Source organism: Muscardinus avellanarius (genome assembly GCF_963383645.1).
Source record: "Muscardinus avellanarius genome assembly, chromosome: 1".
NCBI classification, from domain to species: domain Eukaryota; kingdom Metazoa; phylum Chordata; class Mammalia; order Rodentia; family Gliridae; genus Muscardinus; species Muscardinus avellanarius.
In genome coordinates this window covers 187,451,025-187,467,544 of record NC_137786.1, presented here as the reverse complement: position 1 = coordinate 187,467,544, position 16,520 = coordinate 187,451,025, and the positions used below count along the sequence as shown (strand labels likewise).

Below are 16,520 nucleotides of genomic sequence, written 5' to 3'. Positions count from 1 at the left end.
TTCCCTCCTGAGGTATTTGGCTGGGAGCTGGGAGTCTTAGAGGCTTGGGTCCTGGCTCTTCAGTGACCTTACCTGTGTGACCTTGGGCCAGTCACTTAACCTCTCTGTGTTTCATTCTCCTGTCTTGTAAAATGGGAGTGATACCTACCTCCCAGGGCTGCTGTGGGGATTCATTAGAGAAAATGCCTGTGAAGCATCTAAGGTTCTCAATGAAGGTAGGGGCTATATAAACAAAAATAATATCTAAAAAAGAATAAGTGGTGAATATGAGAATCATTCCCATATATTTTTAATTTTATCAAATTCCTCTGATTAATAAAAATCTTTTAAAAATTAAAATTGTGAATAGAATTTTAAAGCTTAGTACACAGTGAGATATATATACTTTTAGTAACTACTGAGAGTAAATACATAGCATTCAGAAGCTTTAAATCACCTAAATCTGTGCCAGATATATCACTATGTGATCAAGACAATCATTTTAGGACGTGCATCATCTCATCTCTTTCTTCTTTAAAGTCCTGGCAGGGGTCTGGTGGTGCACACTTGTAATCCCAGCATTCGGGAGGCTGAGACAGGAGGATCAAGGTTCGAGGACAGCCTCAGCTACTAAGTGAGGCCCTCTGCAACTTAGCGAGACCCTGTTTCAAAATAAGAGAATAGGGCTGGGGGTGTAGCTCGATCCCCGGTACATTATTATTATTATTATTATTATTATTATTATCATTAATTATTATTATGGCAGGGTTTCCCACCCGGGCACTCCCCGGCGGCCCCTCCCTCGCGGTACCTGGGCCGCCGCAGCATCCCTCCAGCGCCCTCCCCGCCGCCCAGGCGCGCTGCTCGGGCTCCCGCAGCTCCTGGTCTGGGCCTGTGGGGTCCTCGGTGCGGTCCGGGTAAGGGCGGCGGCGGGGTGTGGCGCCCCGCTCAGTCTCGCCTGGGTGGATTCGGGGCAGGCGGTCGCGGAGGCTGACCCGGGCTCTGCCCACCCAGGTGGGGGCGGGAGTGGGGCGCTGCGCCCACAGCTAGCAGAGCGTGCTCGCTGAACCCCGGGCGGAGCTGCGGGAGCGGGGCGCGGGCGGCTCTGGCTGAGGGGACCGGGTTCTTTGGCCAGGAGAGGGGCGAGCTGGCGCACCCAGGTACTGGGATGAGGCGGCGGGGGGCGGCGGGGCGGGGCAGCCGGCGCGAGGGGCGGGGCCAGCCCGAGGGGTGGTCCCAGCCCTGACGGCGCTCCCGGGCTCACAGGCCGGCGCGGCGCAGCGCAGAGCGGAGCGGAGATGCGGCGGCTCCGGGGCACCCTGCTGTGCCTGCTGCTGGCCGCGGCGGTGCCCACGGCCCCCGCGCCCGCGCCGACGGCGACCTCGGCGCCCCAGGAGCCGGGCCCAGCCCTCAGCTACCCGCAGGAGGAGGCTACCCTCAACGAGATGTTCCGCGAGGTGGAGGAGCTGATGGAGGACACGCAGCACAAATTGCGCAGCGCGGTGGAGGAGGTGGGTGCGCCCTGAGGGTGCGGGTTCGGGAAGAGTACGGCCGGCCGAGAGGGGCGGGCCGGGGGGGGGGTAGTAATCCGAGCGCCCGTAGAAGCACTGGCCGCGGACCTGGAGCTCGGCGAGGGTCTGGGAAGGTCCCGCGGTGGCCACACAGCGATCTGAGGGCAGCATAGGGTGGTCTCCACCCCTCCACTCCCCAGCTCCTTCTGCCTTTCTGCCAGAAGGTCTGAACCTAAGCCGGAGGACCGCTGGAGTCTCGGCGGGACCCTCCCGGGTAGCTGGGGTCCTCACAGGCCTGCATTTGCTGCCCTGAGCCGCAGTTGTCTTCTAAGGGGCAGCTGGCCCTTCCCTGTTGGGAGCGATGTAAGCAGGGCAGTTGGTATTCCAGCGCTGTGGTTTTGCAAAATGGCCCAGGCAGCTCCAGGTAGCTCCAAGTTCTAGCTTGTCTGTTGGGCTTTGAGCTGTTAGGATGCCTGTGGGGACAAAGACTCAAGGAGCCCTGAGCTCTGCTGGCAACCTGTCTGGGTTGCCTTGCTTTCTTTATTGTGAGGAAGAAAAAGAGGATGAAGTCCTTAATCCCAGCTGAGTGGATTGTGAGAAGGTGGTAGATGAGAATGCGGGAGGCAATCCCACCTCCTCCCCGGAGTGCTTTGGAGTCAATCCTGGGCTCATTTAGCTGGGGGACATTAGGCAAATCATTTAACATCCCGAACCTCGTTTTCCTGTAAAAATTAAATGTCGTGACTAAGTGTGAGCACCTAGTACATAATAGTTGTGCACTATAGAGCAGCTGTTATCATCAGGTAGCAGACACCTGGCTTCTGTCACCTTCCAGACCCAGATACTGTGTGTAGCATCCTGTTTAATCCTCTATGACGGGCCCCAAGTCTGGAGAAGGCTGCCTGGGCCCTCTTGATCTGGGTGTGGGGAGCTGTCCCTGGTGCCTAGGGTGGGTAGGCACGGTCATTGCTAGGTCTAGCTCTAGCTGTAGCCTGTTTTTGGAGAGGAGCCAGCCAACCCAGTGAGGTAGTCAATGAGAGACCAGATATCCAGGCTTGGTGGATCAGGCTTCCCCCATCCTTGCCATCTCCAACTTGGTAGTTCCCTTGGGCAAAGTCATATTGTCTACTGGGAGAAGATGCTGCCCTCCTCCCCAAAACACACACAACCTTGTGGAGTTTAGATATATTTTCCCTGCCATCCCACAAGAGTCAACCTGATGAATTTTGCAGGGAAGAGGATACTGGATTGGGAGGTGATGACATGAGCAGCTGTACCTGAATATCCACGGGACAGTCCTGAATCCCAGAATTCATGAGCTTTCTCTTTCTTGAGATTACCAAAAAGTCATGACACAGAGCAATCAAAGGGTGAGAGGAGTCAGATTGGCCCCAATGGCTTTCACCATTCTGAAGCTTCAGATTAAGGTGAGCTCCAGAGCCTTCTGGTTTCAGGGCTGGACATCTGCTTTCCTAATCTGGATTATAGGACTTTCCCTGTTGTGCATGGATTCCCAGTAAGACTCACTAGGTCATCTCTGTCTTTTTATTCAGTGGGGAAAATGTCCACCACTATTCAGTAAATTTGCTGCTTGGTTCTCTGTATTCCTGATGAGCCCAGGGCCTTGTTGTCCCTGCTCTGAGCAGTGTGGGGCCCACTGGGACTTCACACTGTGTCTTCTCTGTCCGGAGTTATCTATAGAAGTTTGCCAGGACCCTGCCCTCTCTCCCTCTAGAAGTGGCTCTGCTGAGTTGTGCTGGTTGACAGATTAAAATTTGCCACCAGAGGAGATACTGACTGTCACACTTACCCCAGCCAGTGCTCACTTCCTGAAGAGCCCTTGCAGGCTGTGAGGACATGATAAGAGAGCTTGAACACCTTCATGGCAGGAGAATGGGCAGTGGGGACCAGCCTTCCTTTATCCACTCCCAGCTTTGCCGCTTCCTAGTTGAGATCCAGGGTCTGAAATGGAGAAAATGTCCACTCCCAGAGTAAAGGGAGAATTAAATGAGAGACTGTAAGTAAATCAAATTATCTGACTATCTAAAATGGGGATAAATAAAATAGATATAATACAAGTGCCTCCCTCATGAGATCATTGTAAGGATTATGGGAGATTATTGATTCTCAGTAAGTAATAGCTATCATTATTGCCATACTAATACTAGCAGGTGTATAATCACAAAGTGCTACCAGTGTCTGAGAGATTCTCAATAGAATCTATTTTAAACATATCTTCTAAGACAGGCATGGTGGTGCACACCTAGAATCCCAGTACTTGGGAGGCTGAGACAGAAGAATTGCATGTTTAAGTCAGCCTCAGCTACGAAGTGAGGCCTCCACAACTTAGACTCTTTCAAAATAAAAAATAAAAATAGGGCTGGGGGTAAATCTCAGAATTAGATTGCCTCTGGGTTCAATGTTCAGTACCAGAAAAAAAATCTTTAAGCCAGGCATGTTGGTGCTTGCCTATAATCTAGTACTTGGGAGGCTGAAACAGGAGAATTTTAGGTCCAAGGCCACTTAGTGAGGCCTTCAACAACTTTGTAAGACTTTGTTTAAAAAATTTAAAACTGAGGTTGAAGTTAAATTTCCCTGGATTTAATCCCCAGTAACAGACAATAAAAATAATTAAAGATATTTTAAAATATCTTGGGCTGGGGATGTAACTCAGTGGTACAGCACTTATCTAGCATGCATGAGGATGAGGCCTTAGTTTTGATCCTTGGCACTGTAGAAAAAACAAACAAAAAAGAAAAAGAAAAAACTTAGTGTATAAGTATTAAAATCAATCTTAAATATTAAAAATATACTTAAGAATATCTCCAAAAATAGAATAATTCTTAATAGGTTGTGGCTATTAGTTTTCTTTAAGAAACTACCAGAAAGCCCTTTAAATCTTATAAACATAGGATAGTTTCTATTTAGTTGTTATCCAAAAGAAGAAATAAAAAGGACCTGGACCAGATGCATTAATTGTTTACATAGTTGCATCATGAATCTGCTTTCAAGTAACTTCCTGGCATTTTGTATATTCCAGCTGCTTCAAGCTGTTTATGTCTCTTAAGGGAAAATCCTACTTGTAGGATTGTTATTGGAAGAAGCAAGTCTCTAAATGGTTTCAGTCTGAGATGATCTTGCTTTCCTGTTTTATTATTCTTTATATTACTAAAAATATATATTTGAGGATGAAACCCTTCCATTTCTCCCAACCTGATTGCCACATCTGTAACTGGTACATGTTAGAGCATTCTTATCACTGCTCCTAGTCCTAGGAAGAACCCCATAGCAAGCCTGGACTTATTTGTTCAGTTTTTCCTACTTTGCCCCTTTAATAGACCCAGATTTGACCAACTTTAAAGGCCATTTTTAACAGCATTCACATTCCTCCTCCATGAAACAACTCTTGCTTCAGGTTTAAGTTTCTCTTGCTAGTGGCAGTAATAGTTGTGGTTGAAATTTCCATTGTAAACTGTACTTTTAGTCCATGGTGCCATTAAAGAACTGTTAGCTCATTCTGTTGAAACAACCACTAGCTGAGAAGGGGAAAGTTTTACAGAAAGATTGTCAGCCTCGCTCACAGCAAACTCAAGATCTGGGAACTTGTCGATGATTTGAAAGTCAAACTGTATGCTTTGGATTCCAATGAGAACTTTTAGAACATTAAAACATTCCTCCCTCCTTCTGGATATATCCTGTCTGGCATCTCCAGTCTCCTTTTCTTTTCCAGCTGTATCTTTTCCATCACTGAACACGTGGGGGCCTCTTGCTTAGGGAAAAAAAAAAGCCATTTCTTGCCAATCCGTCTCCCATTCTAGCTTCCCTCTATTTCCTCTCCACTTTGTTGGCCAATTCTTCAAACACATCATATCTCCTGCCTGCTCCTCCCACTTCTGGCAAATTAGCTTCTTCTGAAACTACTTTCTAACAGGACAATATTTTGAAAGTAGCTACATATCATTTGCTATGTGAGAGAGTTACTGTACCAGTACTTAGATTTCATGAGCCTTCATTCTTACATCAATGTCCCTGCAGTTTAGAGAAATTTGGTGTCTTGTCCAGGGTTTCATGGCTAATTTGAGGCAGGGCTGGATTGGACCCGTCTGGCCTGACTCCAGAACCAGGGGCTTTCTGCCGTGCTGCTCTACAATGATGCTGGAGACAGCTGTGTGCCCATCCAGTGGCCGTCCCTCAGTGGCTTGGTCCTTCTAGACTTATTCAGAGTCTTTGCCACCTAGAAGGCCCTTCTGCAAGGATAGCTCTCGTCTCCTAGACCTGGTTCTAGCCTGTGTTCTGACTCCATTCTCTTCCTTCCTGGGCTTCTATATTATTTCCCAACTCGTCTTCTAGAACTTTCTGTAGCTCCCCATTGCCTGGAGCTAAAGTTCTTTACTGGGGCAGGTAGAGAGGAGGGGAACTCTCAGCATCCTTGTAGAAACTAATTGATATCTGGAGTCCTGTCTTCAGAAATTACAATTTTATAGGTCAGGTAGGTGGGTATATATTTCAAAGTCTTGGGCATGATTCCAATGAGCCTGTTTGGTTGAGAACCAGGTCAACATCTTCTGCTTTAGAGCCACCCCTTGGATCTGTGGGGTCTGTAGGTTAACCCCTGTCTGCATCGTCAGCCACATTTTCTCCATTGCCCCATGTGGACCTCTGCTCCAGCCCACAACACCCCAGCCCTTCCAGGTTTTTGCCACTTTCCCAGAGTTGTCTGAAGCATTTTCACACCTCTCTGGCCAAATCTTGCTCATCCTTTGAGACCAGTCCAGCCACATCTGTTCTTCCCGGAAGCCTTTTTTCTCCTTTGAACCCTTGACTTGTTTATAGAGACCATCACCCAGAAAATTTATAGTCATCTTCAAATAGGCCTCACTTAACTTCCAGTAAAAGCATCAGCTACTTGGGAAGAGTAAAATCCTGCATTGGGAAAAGCACCTAATTTGGAATCAGACAGACCTGAGTTCTAATCCAAGATTTGCCACTGACTAATGATGTGACAGTCTTGCTCAACCTTGTTTACTTTCCCTGCAACAGGGGGTGGATGACATCTTCCTCGTAGAGTTGCTGTGAGGACTCAGGATGTCTGGTGTAATGACTCAGATGTGGCCAATACCTGAACATGGGGAGTGATTAAAATAATGTTGTAATGAAGCCATTGACCAAGTGCCAGACATCTCAGCATCATCCAGCATCAGTCCAGAGCTCTGCATAGAGTGGGCACCCACTAGTTCTGCTTGGCTTACTTGAGCCTTCATGCCCCGTAGACTTCCTTCCATATCTATGTCAGTGTTTTTGTGCTGCGCTGAAACATAAGGGATCACCCCCACCTCTGCCCCAGCTTGGCAAGTCTGGTCAGGGGAGGAAGGAAAAGACAGTGTTCATCTAGTACTCAGGGAGAAAGGATGGTGAATTTTTTGTAATAGGAAAATATTTTTTGAGGATTTGTTTTAAGGAATAAAAATAGCCCAAGTTATAGATAGCAGTGTTGGAAAATTACCAGCCATCTAAGAGAACTTCTTATTGTGACCTTCATGTGAAATTCTTAGAGTTTCTGACCGGCTCAACTAGTCCACGATGTGTCCTGCCTTTGGGTCCAGTCAGCTGCAAATAGGTCTCATTGCCAACTGCCTACTTGTCATATGTCTGGAAGAAGTCGGGTACAGACACACGTTGTCATTCATATCTGATATAGATGTCACGGGGGCTCATGGGACTGGGACGTTTGAGGACATGACCTCAGAAACCTGACACCAGCAAAGGACAAATAAATGTTCAAGAAGAGTCAGAAGGAGTGTGGCTCCCAGGAAACTAGTCAACTGACTCTCCCAGAGTCCCCAACAAAAAGTGGGGTCAGGGAGGAGACAGAGCTGTGGCCCTACCTACGGAAGATATTATGGTACCATCGTATTTTGGGTCCCCCTGCCATTATCATTACCAGACCTTGCAACAGGGATTTGAGAGCCAATAGCTTCTTTGGGGGGCAATGCCTGAAAATACTAGCAGGAAGTGGGAAAGTGAGAATAAGAAAATAAGAAGGGTAACGGGTATGCTGTAAGCTTGAGCATTTAGGGCCCAGTCCCAAGGGGGCCTTCACAGAGAGACTGTTGGTCCTATACACCTTAGAACTGTCTAGCACAGGGAGAAGAAGCTAGGATACTGACTCCTGAGCCTGTGCCTTATGGCTAGGGTGGGGCCTGTGCACACTGAGCGCACTTTTGTGGACAGAAAATGGAGAGAGATAGATATAGATAGAGAGATAGAGAGATAGATAGATAGAGAGAGAGAGAGAGCACGAGCGCACGCACGCACGCTCACAGACAGACAGACAGACAGAAGATTGTTGGCAGGTGGAGGCACTGAATACAGGTGACCTCTGGATTAGACCACCAGGAGATGGGCAAGTTACCAACGGTACTGACAGGGGCCAAGATTGCATAATGGAAATATATTCCAGTTCCAATTCCACCCATTCTCTGAGATATTTGGGGATTCATGTAACTGCATTGGTCCGCTTGTAAAATGAGGACATTATCACCCACCATCTAGGGTGGGTGTGAGATTTAGGGGCTAGAGCAGATGCAAAGCATTTGACGTAGTGTCCTGTCCTAATGGGTACCCAGTGACTGGCTCGTCCTTGCCACATCATACTTCTTATGCAAACACTCAGATATCATTCTTTGTAACTACAGAAGAGCGAAATAGAGGTGGCCCCCTTTTTTAAAAATGGACTCTCACTTATAACTAGAGAAGACAATTTTGTTCATTAAGTTCATTGACTTAATAGATGGAGGCAGAAGAAGCTGCTGCTAAAATGTCATCTGAAGTCAATCTGGCAAGCTTACCCACCAGCTACCACAACGAGACCAACACAGACACGAAGGTCGGAAACAATACCGTCCACGTGCACCGAGAAATTCACAAGGTAAGGCTGGTTGTGGCCAGCATGTCTTCCCTTCTGTCCTGCTCATCAGAGAACTAAAGTCTCATTCACATATCTCATACACAAGCCAAAAATGCAAATGGGATTGGTAAAATACAGAATAAAAAGCAGAGGACATGTTTAAAGAGGAAAGATAGGTATCAGGAATCTAAATTGTTCTTGCAATTAAGCAACAAATTAGACTGGGCTTCCTACCAGTCTAGGAGGAAATTATCTCCAAGGTTTTTATGTGTGTCTTGGGACTGGGTTGAAATAGAGACCAGTTTTGGTGAATGAATTGTCACTGTTTTCTTAGGAGAAACTCAGATTTGATACACTCCACCTTCAGAGAGGAAGCCCTTTAATACCACAAGATTAAACATCCATATATTTGCTGGTTGTTCATTCATAATTCTATAGCAGATTTTTTCTAATCTATCATCTGAGTGTCTTTTGGTCTAATATTTTGCATGAGGAACAAGCAGGTCCATTTCCAATTTGGCTTGATGAAGAAAACTTTACAAGTCTAGGAAAACATAGCATTAGCCTGCCCCTACTGTGAATTTCTATCTCCACTGTGATTTTGGCAGGACTTAGCAAGCTGGTTTGTCTGTATTCTCTTGAAGAAAGGTTGCTATGTAGATAGGTATTCAGGGTCTTTGTTGGAGGCCATAGAGATGATATTCTGTTGTGAACGTCAAGGAGCTTGGCCTCTAATCTCATCTGACTCCTATATGCAAGGTTACAAGAGCTCCCAGGAAGAGTTTGCATTTATTCAAGTGCCCATGTAATTGGTTGGTTGAAACAATAGTGTTTCTGTGCCATAGAGCATAAGGGGTCAATCTTTATGGGCTGCTGCCTGACTATAAAATAGCTTTTGTGTGGCTCTTCTCCCACTGCATGGTGATAGGCCCCTCTGGATGGATCAGCTACAAAGCGTATCGCCAGGCAAATAAATGGGTTGCCCAGCTAAACAAATCCCAAGGTGTTGCTCCTCTGAAGACTGGAGAATGTTTCTGAAAGTAATTATTTTATTCTTGTCAAAACCAGTATTAAATTATCCTTTCTGACAGTAACTAACCAATAGGTTCAACTACATATTAAAGATGCTCCTTATAGAAGTCAAAATACCTGCAGAGTGAGTCCTACCAGCAACTAGTGTGAATTTGAAAACTTAATTAAGTTTCTTGACCCTCCTAACAGATTTTATTAAATTAATCAACATCTCTGTTACAGTATTATGAGGGCCAAATAGCCTAAAGCATATGAAGGCTCAGTGGACATTGTAAAGTGCTATGCAAAAGCAAGTTGTTCTTATTTATTATTGCTGTTGTTACATTATAGCAGAGCTGTGTTACCAGCACAGTAACAAATGGGTTCCACAGAGCACCAGCTTGTGTGGTGCTTCATGAAAGAGCGGCTTAGTAGTGCTGAAACAGACTCCGAAAACAGTGTTCATATTCTCCTAGAGGTGAAAAAAAAATGCATGTTGGTATAATAAAGGCTCTCAGAAGTCCTGCACCCCAAACATAAAGGACTATAGAATTTTTAAAAATATGTTAGTTAATTTTATGTAAAGCTGGTATGGAGAAAGAAGATATTATCCCTTCTCTTCCTTTCTTTATAGGAATTATAAAGTTTAAAACTTAAAAACATGGTCCTTAACTCCTCAAAACTGGATTCCATCTCTTATGCAAATTAGGAAGTTTCTACTTTGTCCTGACTACAGACTCCTGTGATATTAGCACCATCAGAGACATTAAAGATGATGTAGGAATGAGAAATCTGAATCAGAGAAGAGAAATGACTTGTTCAAGGTGACAGACTAGATAATTGTTAGCAAAGAATGCAGGTGTCCTAGCCACTGGGCCGAGCCAGCCCTTACACAGGGCCTCTGATGGAAGGGCCTGGGTCCCATCAGGCTGGGCTTCGAGGTGCCTGCACCTAGGCACAGAATCAGAGGCAGATGATGGATGTTCATAGGGATGTGGGGCAGCTCCCTTTGGGGCTCACACACTTTCTTGATGAAATGAAACTGCTCTCCAGAACCACAAGTGCTGTGGCTGTGGCTGTGGCCAAACTTGCTGGCTTCTCATGGAAGACTTTTGTCTAGACACCCAGATCTGAGATGTCAAACGAAAGTTGACATTGAGGTTCAAGCCCAGGAATGGTAAACATAGCTGCCACCGAGCACTTGCTGGGTGTTGGGCTCCTTGTTGAGAGTTCTGCGTCACCTCATAGCAACTCACTAAGGCCAGCTCTGTTAATATCTCCTAGCACAGATTGAGGGAAGCTGTCACCCCCACCCCCTGACAGCTGTTTGTAGAGCAGAAAGATGGGAGGGCACCCAGCTACTTTACCCAATGCTTCTGCTTCAGAAAAAGAAAGAAAGAAAAACGTATAAGATTTTTTCCCAAAGCCTCTTTAATTGCATTTTCCCTGTACCTGTTCTACCGTAGATAACCAACAACCAGACTGGCCAGACGGTCATTTCAGAGACAGTTATTACATCTGTGGGAGATGAAGAAGGCAAAAGGAACCATGTAAGTTGTTGTTTGCCCTGCACTCACACCCTGAGGCACACGCGCCTTTGTTTGGCTGCCCTGACTCTAAGCCATGTGGAGGGAATCGACGCCTGTGAGCCTCCTGCCTGGTCTCTACCCACATTCTCCAGTTCCTATATTCCTGACCAGATCCTAAAGTCTGATAACAGGCTACACTTCCATGCACTTGGCATAAAAAACAAGAGATATAAAATTGAGTTGTCATGTGCATCTCAGTTTCTGAAGGGGAACAAGCAAGTGTTGCTATACTGACTGGGGTCCCTGGTGTATCGGACAGTGAAATGTCCAGAGCCTCTGCGGCAGCCGGGGCTAGGTACAATCCTAGCCCTGGCCAGGCAGTTGGAGAACAAGAGCACATTAGATGGAAAGCCAGTGGCTGAAGGGACAGAGGCTGCCTGTCTCTTCCAGCTTCAAGCTCTGGTCCCTGTGACTATTCTTGTAGGCTATTGGTCCGAAGGTGGGATGGATTTTGTTGAATTATAAAGTCCTGACATTGTAAGGTGTGTGATTTCACTGGGTCTAGGTCAGGTGGAGTCTCTGATCTAACCTCCAGGACAGAGGAGACTCATTTGTACTGTGTCTTCTCAAATTGCTGCCCAGCCATAAGGTGGACACAGTCAGCAGTACCAGTGTGCTTCCTATCAGGGAACTGCTGGGCCCTGCCTCTCTCTACCCAGATGCCTTCTTTACTACTAGATTTCTACATGGAGAGGCTTTACCACCTCTTTGACCTTATTACTAGAAGAAAACTCATGTATTGGTAATAGTTAGAAAGAGGTGTTGTCTTGGTTGGTAGTCAGAAAAAAAAAATATTTTCTTTGCTCATTTTTGCTTGTTTTTGGCATGATGCTCAAAAGTCTGGAGCTGGCTGATGTTTTGTGCAGACTAGGAGTCTGGCCAGCTGTGTGAAGGTGATGCCCCACCGTGTGAGGGTTTTGGGGGGTGATGGCAGCTATGCAGTGGAGGGGAAAGGGCACTGGCTTGACGGCTGGAGGCAAGAGTTTATCTTGAAGTAAGGTAATGATGTTCACCATCTCTTAGCTCAAGTACAGAGGCCTATGAAGCAATGATGGGTGAACTAAGGAGGAAGAGGCCATCTTCCTAAGATGGAAAGAGAGAAGGAAGCAAAACCAGAGGCAGCCAGGTAGCCTCAGGATACTATCAGGGTTCCTGGAGGGAAAGCCTAGAGTACTTTTGAGTTATGTCTGTGTTTGGGGTCTGGTGTGGGATAGAGGGTGTGAGCAGAAGCCACAGGAGTGGAAAGGGTCAGGCAAACAGAATTCAAAGGGCTGTATATTAGAAAAAAGACTTTGTCCTCCAGTTTAAAAAAGTTTATATTGCATGACAGTTCCGCTTTGTTTGGGAACTTCTCAGAGCCCCGTGTGGGGCAGCCTGCCTGTGAGCACATCCGCGCCTGTGGAGCACAGCTGCAACATGCACACCGCATGCTCCCACTCCAGCCCCAAGGGAAGCAGCCGTGTCAGGCTTTGAGCCCTGTGATGGAGATACTGAGATTCTGAGAGTGGGGGTAGGTAAGAGACCAGTTCTCAACGATGCCAGCAGTGTGCTGGGGACGGGGCATGGCTGTCTTCACTACAGTGCTGTGTGCTGTGAGTTCTTGCCAGTTTCCCAAGCGTGCATGGCCTGGTATGCTCATGTGTAGCCCTGCTGCAGGATTCAGCCAGGAAGCCAGAATCTCCACGCCTGCCCACACAGGATCATGTCATGGGGTAACGGGTGACACTCATGTGCAATGTATAACCTGACCCCTCTGTCCTACCATCCAAGGATACAAGAGGCTGAAGTAGGACAATAGATCAGAGAAACCTAGAAGGGCAGAGACTTGTCAAGTTTTTCTTTCTTTCTTTTTTTTTTTTTTTTTGCGGGTCTGGGGAGGGAGCCCAGGGGCATTTGACCTCCAAGCTACACCCCCTGCCCTATTTTTTATTCTTTATTTTGAAACCGGGTCTCACTGAGTTGCAGAGGGCCTCACTAAGTAGCTGAGGCTGTCCGCGAACTGCGATCCTCCGGTCTCAGCCTCCCAAGTGCTGTGATTACAAGCCTGCGCTGCCACTCCCGGCTCTCAAGTTTCTCTGCTCAGGCCCTGAAGATGTGAGTTTGTTGAGTTCCTCTGTGGGAATAAATGCCAGTTAGGGTAGAAAGAAGCCCAGAGGATTTGATGCTTGGCTGGCCAGTGTCTGGCAAATCCCACAGGGCTTTAGGCTGGAGACTTCTCAAGCCGCCCTGAAGGGGGTGTCACGTGGCAGAGATGGTGTTTGTAGCTCACTGCAGAGCTGGCTCAACGTCATAGGCCTGTTAAGAGTCAAGGAAGCAGGATGTCTGTTGTGTCCACAGCATTCTGCCATTCAGCCTCCTTTCCCTTTCTGGGCTCACTTCATCCTAACACAGTTGAGCCAGGGCTGAAGCACCGCCTTGACAGAGGTGTGGAGCTCCTTTTTTTCTGAGCAGGAAGCTATGAAGACTGGGTTCCCTTTTAAAGAAATGGGGAGGGTCGTGAATTGTCGCCCCATCCCCTTCCCTAGTTTTGCAGTTTAATGATTTTTACAGTTGGTTCTGAACTGTGCTGCACACTGCAGAAACAATCTATTCAAAGGAAAAGAGATGTGTCAGTCCAAAGGACAAATATCACAGGCTCTTCAAACCTTAAAGCACCATAAACAGTGGCTCAATCTTCAGGCTTTAAGATTCCCAGATGAATTTGATTAAAAATAATCAACAAGCATTCCATATTTTCCTTTAAATGCTGGTATGTGTAATAATAAACGTGGAAACCTGAGGAGGTTCACACGAAGTTGCAGACAGAAACACTATATGCCTGTCTAAAAATTGTGCACAGTCTGTTAAGGTGTTGGCCTGTTTTTATAGTTAAATGGGAGGGGGAAGGGCACCTCCGCTGGCTTGTTATTTCACCTGAGCGCTCTGGCAGTGGTGATGTGGTCTGACATCCCGGGATGAGGGGAGGGGGAAGGGCTTTTGTGCTGAGCCCTCTGCCTGACCTCTTTCACGGGCCAGTGGGTAGGCTGACCAGTACTGCGCTACTTTCATGCTGGGGGATTAGTAGGAATGTGTGTGAGAAGCTAGAGAGTGGACAAGCCATTATGCAATAGCAGGAAGCCTTTATTTATAAAAGATTCCATTCCAGCCAGCCAGGGCACCATTCTGAAAGGACGCATCCTCTCACTGAAGCACAGCTCACAGCCACGAGGCTCAGCGTGTCTCGCATTTGTTGCCTTTCTGTTTTCATCTTCCAAGGTGCTATAGCAGAAAGTCTGTTTTCCACTTGAATACACCTAGTTTGAAGCTACAGGTTCACTTGTGTACAACCAACTCCAAGGAACCGGTCAATGCTTCTGATTCCACAGGTGGACAATTTTGTTATCAAAAATGCCTAGGCAGTAGAAGTTTGGGTGACGCAGTGAGGTCCTGGTTCCTGAGAGTGACCGTTGCTGGTGGTGATGTTTGGACTGGAGACCGAAACCAGCGCCTTCACTGTTTTGAGAATAGTTTACTTGTTCTTCGTGTTGGAGCCCAGGGGAATGGAATGTTAAACCATGGCCAGACTCTTGGAAGGTTTTGTTGTTGTTGTTGTTGTTGTTGTTTCTAAGCAGTAAGCATGTCCTCCCTAGGGTGGCAGAGAGACTTCCCTGAATGTGGGCAGAAAAAGCTTGTGGATGACCTTTCTCCCCAGTTCCTCCCTGCTTTTCTCTTCCCCTGAACTCATCCTCATGAGCTCATCCCTCATGCAGGAAAGACAGGGAGGTGGAGGCCTTGCCGCCTCCCTGGGCCCCGATCTCACTCTGCAGCCCATCAAGTTCATGAACATCAGAGAATGCCAGGAGGTCTGTCACTGGGGTTAACAAAAATGTACCAAGGGAGGGGCTGCCTTCTAGGGAGACTGAGTCAGTTCCCAGAGGATCTGCCCTCTGAGGAGTCCTGCTGGTCCCAGGAGGGCTGGGAGGTCAAGTCTCAGGAATGAATTCTTCCCTTTCTGTCAGTCTTGCGGCAGGATGGAGAAGCCAGATCCAGGCAGACCTGGGTTCCACCTGCCCCAGTGCTCACGGCCTCTGCCCTCAACGCTGTCTCTGCATCGTCAAGGGAGCTGAATTATTATCCCTGTGACAAGGTTTACAAAGACTCTTTATGTGGGACTCATTATTATCAAAAAGTAATTAAAGTTGGGTTCTAATTGGTTCTCCCTTGGTTTCCAGAAACCCATTGCTAGGAGAACAAATTAGTCTGGAAGCTGACTGGCCTCTTTTTCCTGCTGGTGTAACCTCGGGCTAATTTCATTCAGCAGCCCCTGGCCTCACCCTCTGAGTGAATGCTTTACAGGAGCTCTGAGCTCTGTTCCTAGGGTTGTCCTCCATGCACATCTCCTGTGATGGGGTAAATGTTGGAAGGAGATGGAAGGAGAGATGGCCTAGATGAATGAGAAGAGGAGGGACTGATGGTCCCCTGCTGATAGGTCCCAGGTTGAGGTTGGCAGGGCATGTGCTGGTTCCTGCAGAAGAAAACGGACCTTTTGCCCTAAGGATGACAGCTTAGTCTGGTGTGAATGTCCAGTTCCATGGTTCTGTAAGCACACAGAATGTGGCCACACTGTGTTTCATAATTTAACTTTGCGATTTCTGAACAAGTATGCCTTAATCCAGTACAAATAAATTATAGGGAAAATCAAAGAAAGCTGTATTATTCTTAGAGATGGGTAAATAATCCCCAAATAAAATTGATGTGAGTGAGTGGTTTATATGGGGTCAGATTGATTCTTTCTTTCTTTCTTTCTTTGTTTCTTTCTTTCTTTCTGCTGCTGGGGATTGAACCCAGGGACATTCTAACTCCAATCTACACCCCAGCCCTATTTTATTTTTTATTTCAAAATAGGGTTTCACTAAGTTGCTGAAGGTCTTGCTAAGTTATTGAGGTTGTCCTTGAACCTGTGATCCTCCTGTCTCAGCTTCCCAAGTTCTGGGAATACAGGCATGTGCCACCATGACTCCTGGCTGGATTTCTTTCTGAATTATAATCTGGGATAGTAAATTATACTCTCCTCAATTTAAGTTGTACTCTTCTCAACCTAAATATCTTTCAAAAAGGAATTTATTAGGTATAAATTGTTCCACATCCAAAATCAAATACTTTGGAGTTCAGCCTCAGCTACTTAGTGAGGCCCTCTGCAACTTAGTGAGACCCTGTTTCAAAATAAAGGATAAAAGCCAGGCGTGGTGGCACACGCTTGTAATCCCCACGCTTGAGAGGCTGAGACAGGAGGATCTCATGGGTTCGAAGCCAGCCTCAGCTACTTAGTGAGGCTCTCAGCAACTTAGTGAGACCCTGTTTCAAAATAAAGGATAAAAAAAGGGCTGGGGGTATAGCTCAGAGGTAGAATGCCACTGGGTTCAATCTCCAGTACTATAAAAAAATACTATGAAGTTAATAAATGAGTACCATAAAAGTTGGTATAAAAGGATATCTTCAATAAAATGTTAAGTTAAAAAGCAATTCAGAGCAATGTACATAATA

At 46.7% G+C, this 16,520-nt stretch overlaps 1 protein-coding gene across 1 annotated transcript in view; it reads left to right on the top strand.

Annotated features, from left to right (window-relative positions):
* Positions 1 to 1,277: 1,277 nt before the first annotated feature.
* The window catches only part of DKK3 (dickkopf WNT signaling pathway inhibitor 3), a gene marked incomplete at both ends in the record, with an annotated part of 43,744 nt that continues 28,501 nt past the window's right edge, over positions 1,278 to 16,520 (top strand). The window contains 3 exons of the mRNA XM_080693014.1: positions 1,278 to 1,490; positions 8,281 to 8,418; positions 10,875 to 10,958. Of these exons, the coding sequence (XP_080549140.1) occupies positions 1,278 to 1,490; positions 8,281 to 8,418; positions 10,875 to 10,958 (435 nt within the window). The remainder of the gene's footprint in view (positions 1,491 to 8,280; positions 8,419 to 10,874; positions 10,959 to 16,520) is intronic.